Source organism: Python bivittatus, unplaced genomic scaffold, assembly GCF_059951505.1.
Source record: "Python bivittatus isolate LINGU-HERP-01145 unplaced genomic scaffold, Pbiv_v1 ctg000590_np1212, whole genome shotgun sequence".
Taxonomy (NCBI): domain Eukaryota; kingdom Metazoa; phylum Chordata; class Lepidosauria; order Squamata; family Pythonidae; genus Python; species Python bivittatus.
In genome coordinates this window covers 21,922,846-21,943,010 of record NW_028277086.1, presented here as the reverse complement: position 1 = coordinate 21,943,010, position 20,165 = coordinate 21,922,846, and the positions used below count along the sequence as shown (strand labels likewise).

Sequence of the window (20,165 nt, the reverse complement as noted above, 5' to 3'; positions counted from 1 at the left end):
CATTTAAAATATATCAGTTTAAATTGTAATTTAAATTAAACCCTTTATGGGAGATTTCAAACATATAAATGGTTTATCCAGAAAGCATTTCAGTGTAGGAAAAACCACAAAAATGCCAATTTTCATGCTTCTGCTCTAAATATACCTGTTGCAAAGGGCCACTAGGGCATCTCAGTGCATTTCTTTGAAGCAAACTAACCATAAACAGCTACCACTTTAATTATTTTATAATGCTTTTATAGTTCTCTTAAAACCATTTACAATACAATAATTAAAAAATCAAGCAATAATGTTAACATAATGTAAACATAGCGTATTTGTTTTAAAATGTGGGCAGAGAGAGAAAGAAAACAAAAATGAAAGAAATCATGCAGTATTTTTTTTAAAAAAATATGTAGATGAAAAGATGGATTTTCAGTGGGTATTTAACAGGAATTTTAATAAACTCCTTATAAATTTCAGGAGGGAGAGGATTCCAGATTGGAGACATCAGCATAGAGAAGGCCTATCTATGAATAAAGATAGCACCTTGCATTTGTTAACATATGCAGTATAATCTCCCTTAACAGTCTTCCATCAAGAACAGTCTCTCAGATATTTTGGTCACAAGTTGTTGCAACTTTTGGACCAAGAGCAAGGGTAGTCCATAAAGAGAGAGTTATAGTAATCTAAACGTGAGGCTACTGGTCATTTCAGGAAAGGGCACAATTGGTATATCAGCAAAAGGAGGTAATAGCCGTCCTGGACATAGAAGTTACTATGTCCACATAAGAATTCCAATGACAGTAATAACTCTAGAAGCATCCCCAAATTACATACCTGTTCTTTCCAATAATGGAAATCCCCCAATCATCAGAGGTTCTGCTAGATAAAAAGAAAGGAAGTGATAAGGTGCTCATTTTTCTCGCCAGCCAAAGTGTTCACTAGCTTATCCACCATAGTCAGATTCCTTGTTGTCAGGGTGTTATTTAATCTACTTACAGCAGTTTGGGTGCAGCCTGTGCTTTAGTGCCTATTTTTGACGAGTTGGAATCAGCAGGTTTATACTGATTCACCTAACCACTCCTTCCTTACATATGTGTGTAAATATGTCCTTTTCTCTAGCATATCCTGGACAAATATTCTTCTCAGAGCAGTTGTGCTCTGGAACTTATGAATATATACATATTCAGAATAATACTAAAATAGAGTGTCAATCAGCTGAAATCTCCTATCTTTGGCATTATCTTAAGTTAGGAATGCCCAACATTTAACTGGCTGGGGGCTGATCTCTGACTTTTTGGAGAGTTACATTAAGCTGCCCTTTGATGTTATGACACCATTGGAGTGGATGAGGCTGAATGTTTAGGCCCAATGTTGGAGAGGTATCAAAGTGAGTTGGAGGCCTCCCAGAGGCAAACTGCTACATTCCTCTCATTTAACCTCTTCAAGATCCCCAAAAGAATGCTGCCAAAATGGTAAAAGGGTGAATTTTGGAGATGTAATCTTGGGGACAGCAGCTGGAGGACCTATGCAGCCCACGGGCTTCGGGTTGGCCAGCCCCGACTTAAGGCTTTTTGTCTGAGAAACAAGAGAAGAGGTGTGTTTCTTAAGATAAAGAAAGTTAAGCACCAGTTAATACATGCTGTCTGTCTGTCTACCTATATAAAAAAACATTCTTAATTCTTAAGCAGCTACTGCCAACAATAGGACTTTTTAAAAATCATACACAATATTTTAAAATTGTTTTTCCCAAGGAATTGTCTCAGTGTTACAGCTCTGCCTTACACAATAAATATAGTTACAGACCTTAGCCTGATCTCATTAAATAGTTGAAAGTGGTATTATTACACTTGCTTTTTTATTTAGCTTAAATAACTCCCTCTGTTGAAACCATGGTCCATATCTGAAACATTAGGATGATAATACTTTAAAACAAAAGATCAAGATCAGATAGTTTATATAAACAATAATAAATATGTTTAAAAAGTATCAATTGTCCATGTGCTTTAGGAAATTATTGCTATGTTTTCATTTCCTAATAGCTTACAGAATTTAGTGGAACAGAAAAAAGTAAGGGAATGATTATTCAAATATTTGCTGCATTCATTCATTCATTCATTCATTCATTCATTCATTCATTCATTCATCAGCCCATATATTCATTTGTCATAATGCTTGATTGCCAGTTCTTTCCTTTTCCTTCCCTTGTGTTCTACACTAACTTAATTTTTAATATAAGCTGGAGATTTCTTGGATGATTCTGTGACTCCAACATCTGGTAATTTCCAGTTTTGTGCAAAGGACTTGTGTGTATATGAAATCGTAATACTTTTATTGGAAGTCAAGAGAAGAAATCTAACAATGAGAACACAGATGAATCAGATGTTTTATAGACATTATTTTTCTGAAATTGAATTTATAGCTTGACACCCAAGTAGCATCTTTAAATAAACTGCAATTTTTGATAGATGTCTTTACCTCTCAAAAATAATAAGCTCTTCATTTTATTAAATTTCAAGTAAGCAACAAGTATTAGAGGATCAATAGAAATGTTCCTTTTACATTCTTCAAATATTTTACCGGAGAAGGGCTTCAGGCTTGGACTTTGGTTTAGATAAACCCTACACATCTAAAGTACTAAAGAATAGAGAACTTAGTAAAGAATACAGACTTAGGAAAGAAGACCAGCATATAAATACAGAAACTCTTTATCTTATTTTAAAACAAATAAGAATAAAATATTTAATTACCATTAATATTGTGAGCATAGTTGTCTTTGGTTAATATTTCACTGATTCAATAGAACAAGCATTAGCTGAACCACATCTCTGAACAAAGAGCAAATGTTGGTTCTGTTAATAAAACAGTATTGAATTTCAGCTTTGGCAAGGGTACTTGATTGATGTAGGTGAGGACCCCACAGGTAGTAGGGTGAAAAATGGAGTGAAAAGATGAACACTTACAGGAACACTGTGTGACAAATGTGTTATATCCTTCTTTAGATAACCAACCTCATCATCACAAAGTAATACTATGTAGAAGTACACATTTTTGGTAGCTTTATTTATATCATATTTAATACCGAGATACCATATAATAGTAGAAATATATTATTTCTGAGGTAATGCTGACAAACATGGATTTAAATAGATAAAAGAATAGCTTATGAAACCATACCACATTTCCTTCCCTTTAAAAAAATCTATTAAATACAGCAGCAGTTTTGTCATTTCAGGATGCAGATGCTGAATAATAACCCACCTGAGATTTTTTTCTTTTATTATATTTAAGCAATGTAGCAATAAAATAGAACAATGTGGTGTGTATGTCATATATTTAATGTATATGGAGAGCACACTAGTTATCATATAAGTTATTCTTTATCTTTTGAAATAATTTCATTATGCTCAGGAGAGGATTTGATTGCTATCCACGTATGGGTTTGATAAATTGACACAACAGTGAAAAAGAATTCCTGTCCCATGTCAGCTTATCAAACACACTGTGGATGTTCTGTTTTTCATCCTACATAAAAATAACTACTACGTAGTAAACATGAAGCTCACGTTCAGTGAAACTCAACCTCAGAACTTCCAGGTGAATATATATATAGCACCTGATAAGGCTGAGGTATTGTACCACTAAACCAACAGAACCTGAAGCAACCCTTGTGAATACCAGATATGACTTGATTAACATTGTTAAAGAATCAGAAGGAGCTTGTTTACTCAGTTTCGCAGTAAATGTTTGTATGAAGTTTGGGAAAGCCAAACCCTAGTCTCCTATTACTGGCAAGCAATGCTGCATTCTGAGCTAAAATTTTCACACAGAATGCAGATCCATAAAGAATGCATTACTTCGTTACATCTCATTTTGGCACCGTTTGTTATGACTGCTAATCTCTATTTCCTCTATCCCTGTTTCTGAGTCTGTTTAGAAAAGTTATATTCCTGGCTTGTCATCCAAACATTTTGCATGCATTTAGAATTATGCGCATTCTCATTTACAGAATGATTTAAAATATGTTGTGCATATAAGAATAGGTTTAGAAACAAATTGACCTTTTTGTCACAGAACCAATTTTGAAAATATATATATATACTCATCTGATTTTTCAGTCTTTTAACTAAGGCATTTAAAGAAGACATAGGCACAGTTTTAAAAATAATACCAGGCAGATTATACACATTCATATAATAAAAACCTAAAACTTTCAGAAATTGAGGTTTTCTTATTTTCCCCTCAGACAGACTGAAAATACATTGTATAGTTTCCATACTTTACCTTTCTTCCCACTATTGTGCTCCCGTTATAAGCCTAGAAGACAACTGCAGTGGAAAACAGTCTTCTGCTTATTTGTGGTAAATTATTGCACACAGAGCTTTTTGGAACAAGGCACTACTTTTAAATGTCTGGTCACCTCACGGGATATGTAGTGCATTTCCTGCCACTAGGATAAGAGGAAGGAAGCACCAAGGCCCAAACATTTGATGTGTGGTCTGCTGTAATTCCTTTCATGTGTTCAGTGGCTTTCATAGGATCCATGTCCTACAATCAGTTTTGACCAGGCTGTGGTCCATTTCATTACAGCTGACCCTCTTAAATGGAAAACAAACATTGTAAGTGGCATTAAGCTGCCACTGTTATAATGAAAAGGTTATCGTTCTGCCCTTAAGCTGATTGCTTTATTAAGTTTTATGGGAAGGTTTCCTTTGGTTTATAAAGATAATTTCATTTTTGGAGGGAATATTAGAAGAAGTATCTGGTAATTTAAATTAGGCACTGTAGCTAGTATTTACATGACTTGCAAGAGCTTGGAGCTATTCCTAAAAGTACCATATTTTAATATTTTAAGTTAAAGTTTCTCAAGATTCCTTGTGAGTTAGAGATCTCTTATGCTACTTTGCAGAGCAAAGCCACCACTTACCACCTTTTTGAAACAACCTGTGATGGTTGTTACAAGTTTTTCAGGCATTTTAAGCTTATCAACCCGCTGTACAGATTGGTTTCCACCATAAGATGCAGTTAATTGGCAGCATGAATCTAGCTTGGCTAGTGAACAAGTTTGTTTGTTTGTTTTCATATGGAGCTGCTGCCACGTGAACTTGAGTTTCATCTGATTTCCATGCCAAAACTGTATCATGAATAAAGGCTTAGAATATGAGTTTTATCTGATTATAATTTGAATAAATTGCATCTTGGAAATATGCACAGGCCTGCCTTTTGTGTTAATAAGCTGTGACAAATATCATGGTGACTTGTTTCCTTTTGTTTAAATTCAGTTTAATTGTTGATAATTAAAATATGTATGTGGTTCCCCAAAGCCATATTGTGTAATCTCTAGATTGGGGAATCCAAATCTTTAGGGTTTGTGGGGAAATTTAGAATTTGGATGTTTTATGGGTGTTCTTGCAAAACAGCTGGTTGGAGAAACTTGCAAATTCATAAAATTGGTTGTCAAGGAGGATAGAAGTGGTTTCAAAACATTTACCATATTACTACCTCCTACCATTTCTACCCTCACTGTGCAAGGCACTCCCAGTTTACCTTCATGATTTTTCTAGAGAAGTAAGCATGTTTTAAGCAATGCTTTAGACTTCATTTTTATATATATTTTTAAGAAAGATAATGGATTGAAATGCTTGAGACCAATACTTTGCATAGAACCATGCCCATTCTCATTTTTTATTGGGTCTTTTTATATAAAAAGGTGAGGTAGGTATCCCATTGGGCACCAAGGGTTGCGTGTCTTTTGGCATATTAACTCTAGGCACCCAGCTCTCTCTGCATCAAACCTTAAGTTATTTTTCACACAACTCTATAATTTTCCATAGGACTAAGGTATAGGTATCACATAAGTATTTGTACATTTTGCTTGAATGGAAAATAGTTTAAAGTTACAGATAGAGTACTATTCAAAAAAAAAAAAAGTAAGAGAAGTTAAAATCCCTCTGCAGTACACTTATCTCAGTTCAGATTGGGAAATCCATAGCTGGTCATGTCACCTAAAATATATGAGGAGATTGATTGATTGATTGATTGATTGATTGATTGATCAGTCAGTCAGTCAGTCTGTGTCAAACATAGCTTGTGCTTGAATGCCATCTTATGTGTGGAAACCAAAAACAAATCTTAAACTTGCTCTTTAAGTTTTTTAATTATTAAAATATAGGGCAGAATCCATTACTTTGTTAAAGAGATTATTTACTTAACTGTTTTGTGGTCTTTCCCAAATTTCATAAACTAAGTTATTTTTAAAAGGCCAAAATATGTTTTCAGAGGTGCTCTAGGTTGAAGTAATGTTTTGGCTCTCACACACAAAACCATATGAAAGAGGACATGGGAAGAAAAATATGTATGCCAACAGCTTTTTCTTTTTGAACACTTCTTATACCTAATATCTTGACTGGATGAACACACAAAACAGTTGAACACACAAAATGTGAACACCTGCTCTTTGGATCCTTGTTAAGAGCAGTTTACAGTGAATCAATATTTTATCTTTATAAGAACCTTTAAAGTGTATGTTAAGCCAAGAAAAACTATTTTCCTGGAAGATGTAAACTTCAAAGCAGCATATTCAGAGCTAGATGTTATAACCATATGATGTGAATGTTTTTCTGGTTTTGGAAAGTAGATAAAGGTGTAAAAGGGTTTTTTTAATATTAAATATGATTAAATCATACAGTACTATTATATATAACCTATTAAAATATTTTTGTTTTTAGGCTTTTTTTCTGCTTTCTACCTTTTATAATTCTCCACTGGATTGTAAGGGAATACATTTTGAATTTCTTACAATGAGCCTCTGAATTATGCCTATTCAGCAATGAATAGTAACTGATTCAACATGAGCTGTTTCTTGTATAAACATACAAAATGCCTGACCCAGACTAAATCAATTTAAAAAGGAAAACATTAAATTTATGTTTCCGGTTACATGCTTAAGGTCTTCTTTGGCCGTATTACATTACTTTGTTATTTACCAACTATGGTAGGCTTTCAATTTATTCTTTGATGCCACCTGCAAAGAAGAGGACAGAGATCTTATAGGATGCCCCCCCCCAATGTTTATGTTACAGCCATTAGAGAAGCTTTAGTCATTAACATAACTTATTGTCCAAATTTCAGTTACTATAACTATTACTGTATTCTAATGCAAAAATACAATTAGTAAAGTTTGGAAGATTATTTATTTATTTATTTATACATAGACTTATCCCCGCCCATCTCCCCGCAATGGGGGACTCTGGGTGGTTTACATCAAATTAAAACAAATAAATACATAACTAAAATTTATAAAAAGAAAAACACATTTACACAAATGGAAGGAAGAGAAAAAAAAATCCAAGAGGCCGATGGAAGCCACACCAGGCCTCTAGGGGGCTAGCCAACCCCATTTCTGACAATCTCCCTCCCCGCCCCAGGCCAGATGGCAGAGCCAGGTCTTCAAATCCCTCCGAAAGGCCTGGAGTGAGGGGGCCTGTCTCACCTCTGGGGGCAAGATGTTCCAAAAGGCGGGGGCTACAGCAGAGAAGGGCCGCCTTCTGGACCCCGCTAGTCAGAGTTCTTTTGCCGAGGGGGTCTGGAGCATGCCCTCTCTGTGAGATTGGGTGGGATGGGTTGAAACTGTGGGGGCAAGACGGTCCCTCAGGTAGCCTGGCCCCATGCCATGTAGGGCTTTAAAGGTGATAACCAACACCTTGAATTGGACCCGGAAGCAAACCGGTACCCAATGCAGCTCACGGAGGAAAGGTGTTATATGGGTCCTTCTTCAGACCCCAAAAATAGCTCACGCAGCTGCATTCTGGACCAGCTGAAGCTTCCGGATACTCTTCAAGGGTAGCTCCATGTAGAGCGCATTGCGGTAGTCTATCTGGGAGATAACAAGGGCATGAGTGACCGTTTGAAGGGCATCCTGATCCAGGAAGGGGCGTAACTGGTGCATAACCCGAAGCTGTGCAAAAGCCCTCCTGGCTGTGGCTGCCACCTGCTCTTTGAGCAGGAGCCGTGAGTCCAGGAGGACCCCCCAAATTACGCACTGGGCCTGTCTGGGGCAGTGCTACCCCATCCAGCACCAACCATGACAATGTCCCGGATACAGAGGAGCCACTAACCCACAGCCACTCCGTCTTACCAGGGTTCAGCTGGAGCCTGTTGTTCCCCATCCAGACCCTCACAGCCTCCAGGCACTACGAGAGGGTGGTCACAGCATCACTTACTTCACCAGGGATGGAGATATATAATTGAGTATCATCAGCATACTGATGATACCTAATCCCATGATGACGGATGATCTCGTCCAGCGGTTTCATATAGATGTTGAAAAGGAGCAGAGAAAGAACCGAACCCTGAAGATTAGCTGATTGCTTTGGGTTATGACATTAAAGTTTAATGAAGTGCCAAGATTGTCACCAAAGGATTGTTATAAGGAAGATAATGAATAAGGAAACTTCTATACCTGGTCCCTAATAATATAAGCATAGTTTTTTGAGTAGGTAAGGGACCAATTTCCATAACAGGAAGCAATCTATGATTGGCTACAGCTCTCCATGGTGTCAGTTTTTCCCACTACTAGTTGGAGATACCAAGAGATAGAAACTGGAATCTTCTTTATAACAATAAATATTATAGCCGTAATATATTCCATCACTGAGCTTTGGTCATTCAGCAAAATATGTATTCCCCTAAAGTCTGATGGAACTGGATAGCTTCAAAACTGAATGATCCCTGGGACATGGTTGATAATTCTGTTGAAGTCTGAATGATATCCTGGAAATTAGCTAAGTTCACTTGACACATTAGCTGGTTTGTGATTTTCTTTGGAATTAAGATGTATGTGGCAACTGAAGTAATGGCTGTAAGAAGAAAGACCTGTGACAAATCTGGTGTAACCCATAGCTGAAACCAAATTTAGAGCATGTTTATTTTCTATCACCTCTGAATCTGCATAGGATTTATGTTCTGTCCAAACTAAGAATGTTTGATTTAAACTGTGAGAGTTCTACAGGGAATTACTCCAGCTTGGTTGCCACTTTTTGACCACTGTGCCGTCCTCTCTTATCAATCTTGATAAATTTTTGTTATTGATGCTAAGTATACAGATTAGGTACTTGACATTATCTGTAACATATCACAACTACTTCATCGGTTGTTATTATTATTAGATTTATATTCTACATTTCCATCTAACCAAGATGGTGAAGGTTAACCACAAAAGAAAAATAAAAATAAAAACAGACTCATTTTTTTAAAGAAAATACTTAATATTAAAATAATCATAAAATAGTTCAGTAGGCTTGGGTGAATGAGTTTTCACAACTTTTTCTAAAGACAGGGTGAGTGGGGACCAAAAAGCAGTTCCTCAGAGGAAGTGTGAATGATACAGAAGGAGACTATATTCTGCATTATCACAAACAGATTTTTAAAAATAAAGGCAACTTCAGAAAATCTTAATGCCCAGAAGAGTTCATGTCAAGAACTATTCTGCAGATACATTGGCCGTAAACTTTCATCAGTTAGACCAATGCCTTGAATTGTGTCTGGAAATCACTTGGCAAACAGTGCAGATCTTTCAACAAGTACATGATAAAGTCCTGGCATTCAATAGCATTTAACAGCTTAGCTGCCATATATTACACCTACTGAAGTTTCTGGATACTTATCATGGATAGGCAAAATGAAGAGTGCATTGTAGTAGTTCAATTGTGATATCAGCAAGGCATCTATAGCAAATACCAAATATTATAGAATCAAAAAAATTTACCAGCAGCATACTAGAAATAGTTGTGCAAACATGCTCTGTGCCACTGTCATTCCTTTGAAATGGGTGAGGATGAAGGAGCACTCCCACACTGTAAATTGTTCTTTTTTCAAAGCCAATATAATATACAGTATATGATATATGACATATGATATAATTTCAGTAAAACATAATTCAACCAGTACAAGCTGGATCAATCCTCAGATCTTATTAGCCAACAGCACTTATACCTTGATTGCATTTCAGCTAGGCATCATCACCTTACTGTTATCACCTTGCTCAAAAGCTTCTACTAGTTTCATATAGATGTTTTAACAACACTTGGGACAAGAGTAACACATTTTTTGTGAGCTCCAGTCTATGTATAAGCCATTGTTAAGATGGAAATACTGGTTTATAAGGGCTTATACAGCTCAGGATTAAGTTATCTGAGGAACTGCCTGTTTCTGTATAACCCTACCTGGCTGTTATGTTCTAGCTGATCGATGTCCATTTAAGTTGCAATAGGGAAGCAGTCATTCTTCATTGTATACTTACCATTTTGGAAGATCTCCACTCCCACAGTGGGGCTCTCTGGGCCGTGTCCTCACCATAAATAAAAAACATGGTTTTAATAAGCTCCTTTGAATGATTTAATAGCCATATCATTTTTACTATTTCTACATTTTGGTATTTTGCTATGTTTATTAAGTGTATTTTTAATAGGAACTGCTTTGATATGTTTATTTAATGAAAAGCAGTGTTTCATGGATCAGCAGTCTGTACCTGAAAGCTCTGTGTCACTAGCTGAAATGTTACAAGCTTTGTGGCATTGATGCTGACACCTCATGAGATTTCAGACATTTTCAAATAAATCTTTGATTTAAAATCCAGCTGAATGTTTCATAAATATATTAATTTTATGTTTAATATGATGTTTCTTTTTTCTTCCTTATATTTGGTCTTTCTTCTTTATGCTATATAGTATTGGTCTATAAATGTTCTTCCCTGATTTTTTTTTCTGTAATAAAATATTTCAAAGAAAGAAGAGATTTCAGGCTATTATTGTAGACTACCATAACTTTACTGCTGATTCTTGAGCTACATAGTGTTACATATTAGAAATAGAGCTAGTGGTTTGTGTCAGGGATAGAGTGTTTAACCAAACGCCACATGCAAGCTTTAAGCTTAACATATTTCTGTATTATTGTTTTTTTATCCCATTTTTCATATCCTTTGTGTCAGTAAACTCCATATAACTTCTAGTGGGTGGGATGCAGGCTACAGTATAATGACTTGCAAGGTACTTTCTAGATTAGAAATCCTTGCTTGCATAGAATAGTGTGAGCATGCTTGGGGCACAACTGGTTTTGGTTGCACTTGTGGCATATGGGCCAAAATACTGCACGTGGCAGAAGGTATGTCTAAGAATGATAACCTAGTCTACTCTTCCTCTAGTTTACAAAGTAGGTGTTAAGTGAAACCCTCAGTTGACCTAAGCCTGATGCAGAGATCAATAGTTATGGGTCTGTCTGATGATGACTACAGCATTGGGAAGATTGTGACTTGGAATATAAGAAGCATAAATGGTTAAAAGTGTGAATTAGCAAATAAAATGAAAGAAAATAGATATGTTACATGTCTGTGAAAGTTGGAGAAAGGGGATGGATAAAATAGATCTGATCTTCATTTCTTTGTCTGTATTCATCCACTCCACTCCATTTGGAGATCTAAGAATGATGGAGAATGACAGTTATCTGCTTAGAAGAAGATCTGTTTCTTCTGAATGCATATTTTAAGCATGTATTTTTCATATCTGTACATAACAAAGGAATGAATATAATCTAAAACCATGATTGATTTTATTATTTATAATGAAATATTAAGAGAATTAATGAAGGAAATGAGACAGTGAGAAGTTATGACATGGGATAGACCATTATTTGGTAGTCTCAAGAATAATCTTGGGGAAAACTGGATATGGAAGAAAAAAAGAAAAGAAGTGAAATGAATTAGAATGAAAATAGAATGGCCGCAGAAAATACAGGTGCTGTGTGAAAAAGTATTAGAACATTAGTCTCCCAACAGAAAGGATGGCTCCAATCTCATAGCAACTTTAATTTAATGTTATTGCTGTCTTAAAACTCTGTTGAGTTAGCCCTGAAATTGGATGAAAATAATGAAATTCTTTAATTTCTTTCTGCCATCATAGGAGAGCACTGAATTTGGGAGTTCTTCGAGATCCTGGTTCAGAGGTTGAAGACAGACAGTACCAAATAGACCTCCAGTCCATCAACATTGGTACTGCTCAGTGGGATCAGTTAAAGCCAGAGAAGGAAAATGGTAAAAGCAGGGCAGTGCCAGAGAATGAAAGGAATTCTCAGAATCCAGCACTTGAGTGGAACATGGCCAGTAGGTAAGAATCTGCTTGAAAGCAGCGCTCCATAGTTTCTAATCAAAAACATTATGGTAACAGCATCCCATAGATTTGGGCTAATTTTTTTGGTATTTATACGTTGAAGTGTATGTTTGCATTCCATTGCAAACACGTTTTCCATGAGCTAGGATTCTGAACAGTGCATTTCAAATTGTTTATAGAATTGTTGTACAATAATCATACAGATACAGTTATGTCTATATTTCTGTAATAGCTTATTTTATAGCCATAAAGTGTAACTCCAGGCCAAAACCTGGCATTCAGATTGCTAGTCTAGAAAAAAACAGCATTATTATCCCTTTTGTACCTTTGTAAAAGTTTGAACAGAACTAGTTTAGACATTTTAAAGCCAACAGACGACAAAAATGTTTTCCCCCCAATTGGCTTGAAACCAGTTTCTGTGCTTCTGTAAATGAAAACAGCTGCAGTTTCTGAAATGACAAATTTCTGCTGATTTGTTGATATGCAAAAGAGGGCTTCCAGCTCAAATCGAGTTAGAAATGTTACATTGACATCTTCCATTTTTAGTGCTCCATTTTGATTACATTGCTACAATAGACTTTGATTATTATTTTTTTCACTCAAGGGTCACAGTAGTTCTTTAAAGATATGCTGCAAGATAGATGCATTTCAGTGAATGCAAGAGAGGGAGTTAGGACAATGCCTGCTGAACAGAGCTTGTATTAGCTCAGTTCTGCAGTATCTTATTTAAGGGGAACCCCCCTCCCCCCCAATATAAAGCTACATGCAGAGCCTGTGGTTCAAGCATTGTTCTAAAGTTTCAAGGTAAGTGGGTACATTTTCCCTATGTTGCTTGTTATTTATTTATTTGCAGCATTTTTGTATCCTAGCAGTTTAGAGAAGCTAAGTATAGCATCTGTAAAACCTTTAAATGCCCTTAATAGTAAAAGAAAGAGGCAGCCTTCAGTAAGCAACTTTGATCATTTCCCAACAAATAAAAGCCCTGTAGAAAACAGCTCCTTTAAAACTAAGGGAGGGCACTATTCAGATCTCCATAGGTCAGATATTCCACATAAGACGTATCCAGAAAAACAACATACTTAAACCCACCCACCTCTGTTTTCAGATGGGGAGCACTCTCTACTTCCCCATTTGGGCTGAATGAAGTAGGTGGTCCTGCAGATACCTAGGTGTGAAGCTATAAAAGTCTATATGGGTCAAAACTGATATTTTGAATTATACTTGGTAGTCTATTAGGAGCCAGTATAGCATCTGTAAAACTGGTTTTATTTGGTACTGGTAACAGCATCTGCAGTTTCCAGGTGGTCCTCAAATACAATACCAGGTAGCGGGCACTTCATTTGTCAGTTAGAGAGGTGATGAGGGCATAAGAAACCAGATTTATCAACGGTGCAGGTAAAATTTCTGAACAAACAGCATTTTTTTGTGTGTGTGCAGGAACTCACTTGCAGCTTATTTCTTCCCATCCAGACCACATCCCCTGAGTGCATGAGTTTGGTGGGATTTTCATATATCTATCTATATCTATAATTTTATTAAGAATTTTGATTATAATAGTAAAATCTAATACAAGCTACACTTCAAGAAAGAAAGGAGAATAGAGAGAAGGAGTAAAAAGTGCAAGGAAAAAGAAAAAGAGAAGAAAGAGAAAAGTAAGAATATAATAAAGAAAGAGAAAAGAAATATATAAAGAAGTGACTTCTAGCCTTCATCATAAGAAGTATAAATACATTTAGTGACTCTACTTCCTCTAAGGTTACGAACATTTACCTCTTCATCCCATATCCCATCTCTTATCTATAAACAAATCCATAAAATATCATCTTTTCAGTCCTGGTGTCAGCAGAAAGTCCATTAAGGGTAGCCAAAAATAACAACATATCGTGTTTTAACCTTGATCAAATAAACCAACTTTATATTCCTTCCTTTTACTTCTAACAGTCTTAATCTTTAGTTCATTCAAATATTGTCATAGGATTTGATTTCTCTTCATTTCTTCTTTGTCCCATCACATAGAGTTCTTCAAGGCTTTAGCAAGCTTCTCTTGTAAATACAATAGGAAAAATTATCCAGGTCACTCTCTTGGTTTGTCATTTGTATTTCCCTTTTAAATTTTAAAACCTCACCCAATTTCTTTTGTAGATCCAGTGAAACATTCTTTTCTAAGTCATTCTCTTGGCCTGTCAGTTGTAAATCCACTTTTGATACCATCTCTACCTAGAAAATTTATTCTACATTTGGCATTTCTTCAATGATCTTTTGGACATAGTCTACTCATAGAAGCAGACATCATTGCTGATATTGTTGATATTGTGGGTACTATTTTCTGATTCCATTCTTCAAAAGTCTCCCTTTTTACTGTCAAAATGTTTTGTATCATCTTACCAGCCTGTACCTAAAATCTTTGGTCCCTCTAGTGTCCAGTTTTTGAAATCATGAAATTGTTTATCTTTGTTTTGTCTTGTAAAGACCAAAACAGAATCTATTTCCCACGAGAAGCTGTTTATACTTCATAATTAATTCCAAAATCTTATTGTAAAAGTTTTAATATTCCAATTTTATCTGGACCCTTAGTCCATTTATAACTTTCTAAGATCAAAATCTTATATAGCTTGTTGCTGTTTATTTCAGATCCTTTAAATTCTTAAGCTTATGATTAAAATTTCAATCAGGATTGAAGGCAGACCCACCCGGCATTTTCAAACTTGACTTTCCAAGTGTCTCTAATAGCTTAGATATAGTTAATGAGCAATTCCTGAAAGTGATTAGAAAGTGAGGTTTGCAAAATCAGAGTCCTTTAAATGTCTCCGCTGCCGTTGCGAGCAAGGTGGTTAATCTCTTTGTCTCCCAGTGCTCAGACCTGTGGAAAACTGCTGTCCTGAGGTCTTCTCACAAGGAGCAACCATTTGGAGCACATGTGAGCAATCTTCTCTCCTCTCCTTAGCTGGGAGAGGTCTACTCACTGGTTCCTTGGTCTTTGCCACAGTTGAGGCCATCTTCAGTTTGCCATACTTCCCCCAGAGTTTGGTGGGATTTTCTTACATACATACATACACAAGTATGTATGCACAGCAGACTTTGCTATGGGGTTCTTTTTCTGCAGCAGCATTTTTTATGAAGTTAAGTGTACAAAGACATGTCTTTATTTGAAAACTGCAAAGGCAAAATCATCCATAGCAGTTGAATAATAGCATTATTTTTTCCTTCTGAACAATTTCTTTCTTCAAGTTTTGGGGAAACATTGTAAAATGTATCTACATTCTTTTAGTTTCAGCATTGCTTCCCAAATGCAACCAATGTAAACAGATACTCAAGGCTCACTTTTAAATAAACTTTAAAAGTTAAAAAAAACCAACTACATGAATCTTTTTGTTTTCCAGAAAACTGCTTTTGAGAATGAAGAAAACTTGATTGTATGGTTTAGTATGCTAAAAACCCTGATAAAGTGCAATTTACAGTGGAAGTGATATAACAATACTCTACTTGTGATCACACTAACTTTATAGCATATATTTTGATTTTAAAAAATCAAATACAGTGAAAACTGAATAATCTTTAAAAGCTTTGCAAATTCTTCATTGTTCTTATTGATTAGACGAAGTAAAATAGATTGATATTCCTATCTGAAACTCTTCATATTAAATATATATAAAGTCTTTGGTATCTATATTTAATAGTATTTTAAATGACTTGGGATGCCTTTCAGCAGCAGCTGCTGCTGCTGCTGCTGCTGCTGCTGCTATTATTATTATTATTATTATTATTATTATTATTATTATTATTAAATAGCTGGGCAGCTTATAAAATATAATAGTAATTAAAACAATTTAAAACATAAACATTTATCCATTATCAAGAAGATTGTAATAATAAAATAAAATCATTTGAAGCCCAGCTGACCTCACAGGGTTGTTGTTGTGGGGAAAATAAGAAGAGGAAGGAGTATTAGGTATGTTCGCTGCCTTGAATTATTTATAAAAATAATAAAGGCCGGATAAAAAATCTAAAAAAGAAATCATAGTGTATTTTTCTGTGTATTAGTATTTTCATTTTTATTCCTTTGATGGATCCCCTGTCTTTCTACCCTGGCAAGTACTAATCTTGCTGTCTTTGGGGGGAAAAATATGATCAAGGTTTAGTTCAAAGTGTACAGGTGTCATTAAGATCCTTAGTGGTCTTATTTTGAAGTGTTCCAAATGTCTAATTAATCTGTCTAAATATTCCTCTAAGACAGCTGGTTCCAGCATATTTTGCTCCTTTTTTTAACCAGTGTAAATACGCAACATGTGGAAAACAGAAAATGGCTGGAAAATCCTAGTAGGTTTCACAGGAGAGCTCTGATAAAAGGATATTATCAGCTTCTCTGCCTTGAGATTTCCTGCAAATTCCACCTGGGTGTTTAACTCTGCAGGCCTATGTGGATTCAGCAGAGGGACTTGAATATAAGCTAGTAAGAAACATGGATTTTATTTCTTTACAGGCCAGAGCAGCACTGATTTCGTTTTCCTAATAACTAAATTTGTAGTTCCCTCAAGGATATAAGGGAAAGTACCATTTTACTCCTTCTTTGTTTTAGTGTTTACATGATCAATTTCTTTTGCAGTACAATACAGAACAATAGTGTGTGGAAATGAGCATCAAATCAACACTAAACACCAGATTTCAGTTTAAGAAGAAAATGGTCACTTGCACCTCCAATACTTATCTTATGTGGATGTATTCTGAGCATCTACTTGTTTTATCAGTATTGTACTCTAAACAAATGTTTATTTCATATGTACAAAGGAGAGTCATCTACTTTAATATTTCTGAAATATTCCTTCTGTTTCAAAGATAAATATGTAACAGATGCCTAGCTGATCATACTATTGGCATTATACCATTCCTCATTGAGGCTACTCATATGGGGAACACCTGTGCCAAATTAATGGAACATTTAAGAATAGTACAGTGTGGGAAGATTAATAGAGAAAGCACAGGTTTCTTTCTTGTTAGCTCTTTAGAGTCACTGGAAAAATCCTTCACATCTGAAGATAATGTCTTGTCTTCAGTTTCTTTTAACATTTGCATTAATTCCAATACCTGCTTTAGCCTCTTTCTTAGACAAATATTTAAATATCCTGCAAAGCTAATTTTGCTGATTCAGAAATGGGTCCCAATAGGCAGTAAATATTGAACATTTCTCCCTTTCTCTGGATATCAGTTTACATGAAATTTTAAAATTTTATACAGGCCTGAAAATATGTTTATAAATATATTTATTGGATTTTCCAATGGAATAGCATTTATGTGCTTAATTTATGTCATCTGTATTTACTAACTCTAAGTGTATATAAGATCATCATTGTATGTACAAGTATATTCAGTTATTTCCTTTTGATTGAACAAAACTGTTGCCTTTCTCTTATTTCTCTGTTGTGAAGTGATAATTGGGGTACCTAAGATATTAAGCTGTGATAATGCATTTGACTGTAAATAAAATAACCAGTACCTCTTGAACTACACTTTATTGTATTCCATATGTAAAAAAGGAGATGGCTAAGAGGTATTGATAGCATTAAAAATTAATCTGGGAGTATTTTCTCATCTAAGATGCTCAGTTCTCTGTATACGTATAATGTTCTACAATAATGAACATTATTGTAACGGCAGTTCATCCTTCATTAATTTCTGATAGTTCACAGCGGAACTTTTTCAGTAATGTTGCTACGTTAAGAAATTAATCTACAAATACAAAGGAAGAGTCTTCTGGCCATAAGAATTGATAATTCAGTGTACATTTATTTTATTTTATTTTTTAGCATAAAACACCATCAGGAACGGAGAGCTATTTTAACTCCAATTTTAACAGACTTTACAGTACGAGTAACTGCAGCTCCTGCCATCATTTTCACAAAAGTAATTTCTCCAGAGAATTTGCACACGGAGGTCAGTATTGGATTTGGGATGATGTTTGTCACTTAGCTTTATATTGGCACATTTGTTAATTATTAAAATAATACATTAAACTGTGTTAAAAATAGTGCATGGTATGCACTTTTCTGCGTCGAATTGTTTTCGTTTCCTCCTTCAACATTGCCATCAGATCTGCAATGGATAATCAGCCTGCTTAGGTAATTCTGGACATAACCCTGTCATATATTATATTGGCTAATAATAGCTTTTATAAAGAAAAAAATATCTTTGTTATGAGAATTAATATGGTGTGGTGGTAAGGTGTTGGACTTGGATCAAGAAAACTCTGGTTTCCACATTCAGCCATAGAAGCTTAGGGCGCTCATTTCTTTATTAGCCCAAGAAATGTCACATAATTATTGTGAAGATCAAATTAAAAATAAAAATATTGCTTTGAGTTCCTTGGGGAAAAATGGGATATAATTGTAACAAATGAATAAATAGTTATAGTAAATAGTCAGTTTGGTGTAGTGGTTAAGGCACCAAGCTAGAATTCAGGAATGAGTTCTAGTCCCGCCTTAGGCACGAAGCCGGCCAGGTGATCTTGGGCCAGTCACTCTCTCTCAGCCCTAGGAAGGAGGCAATGGCGAAGCACTTCCAAAATCTTGTCAAGAAAACTGCAGGGACTAGTCCAGGCAGGCGCCAGGAGTCAACATTGACTTCAAGGCCCGCAAACACAAAGAAGTAAATAAATATTACTATGTATTATTTTGTTTTATTTCAAATCACTAAAGTCTGCCACCGATCTAGAGGAACTGTTTTTTAAAGGGGAAAATGTTAGAATACAATAAACGATCCAGAAGTGCTAGAGACAGAATGTGTGTGCGTTAACTTGTTAGCTTGCTAAACTACAATGTTCATAAATTGCATATATGCCTTATTTTACCTGGAAATAATAACAATAACAATAATAATTTAAAATGAATAGCTTAGTGTTATATCTAAGCCTGAGATTATGGTCTGTGGCATCCAAATGAAATAGATTTATAAGGGCTTATCTGTGATTTTATTATCCTTTCTTATTTGCACCCAATAAAACATAATCCTGCATTCAGATTTAGGTTTAACATGTCGCTACCTTATTTTCAAATGTGCTCACACCAAAAAAAAATAATGAAACAGAAATAAATGCCTGTGTACAATAACAGATAATTGGTATAAATTATGGATCAATATGCTAGGATTCTTGTGAGAAACCAATATTTTTCTATAGTTATTTTTCAGCTTGGCAAGTAAAATATCCCAGAAATGAGTCTCAAAATATGAATTTAGCTATAAATCTTAACTGGACCCATTTCTCTACTGAGAAATGTTCTCATGGTGTTTAGGTAGTTTTAAGTTATTGGGAATCTGCATATTCTGATGATAATTAGAAATCCTCTGTATAAACTTGACATCTAGAATTTGATTTAAATAAGACATTGGATATAAGTGAAAAATAATCATCCATGCAGAGTCCATGTTGGAATCTCATTTAAACATAACTCATGAATATATTTTCCCAGACCACAAATTCATTGCTTTCAAATGAAACACATACTAAAAATTGATTCGATTTAAACTGAGATGCCAGCTGCAAAGAATGCCTCACACATATTTTTTTTCCATTCCCAAAAAATTATGTTTAAATCAGGCTTCAGAGCATGTTTTCTGAAGATCAACCTAAGAATCCTTAAATGTAAACATTGGGAAAGCAGCTCATTTAGGATCCCAAATGATCGTTTCTTCTGTAAGATAGAAGGCCAAGGCACAATTCGAGATCACTCAAAGGAAACAGAGTTTCAGGCCAGAACACTTTCTCTTTAAATTTCTTTCAACCTTTCAAACTTTCACCAAGAAAGTTTATATCTTCTTTTTGGCATCCAGCTGTGGTTTCCTTTAGCTCCTGTCAGTTCATTTCAAACTTCACACAGCAGTTTGGAGTTCTCCTCCTTTCTAGTATTTGAGTTTTAGCCCCTGGGGATGGCCAGGAGTAAAACTGGAGGGCTCCATGTAAAGCATGTCCTATCTTGCTGCCCTATGGCCCCATCTCCACAGCTTTATCATGTACTGCACATTTGCTGAAAA

At 35.3% G+C, this 20,165-nt stretch overlaps 1 protein-coding gene across 3 annotated transcripts in view; it reads left to right on the top strand.

Moving 5' to 3' along the window:
• VPS13B (vacuolar protein sorting 13 homolog B) overlaps positions 1-20,165 on the top strand; it is a 403,839-nt gene that overhangs the window by 208,023 nt on the left and 175,651 nt on the right. For all 3 annotated transcript variants that reach the window (XM_088149087.1, XM_088149086.1, XM_088149088.1), the window contains exons 31-32: positions 11,937-12,140; positions 17,945-18,071. In XM_088149087.1, coding sequence (XP_088005213.1) covers positions 11,937-12,140; positions 17,945-18,071 — 331 coding nt within the window. The remainder of the gene's footprint in view (positions 1-11,936; positions 12,141-17,944; positions 18,072-20,165) is intronic.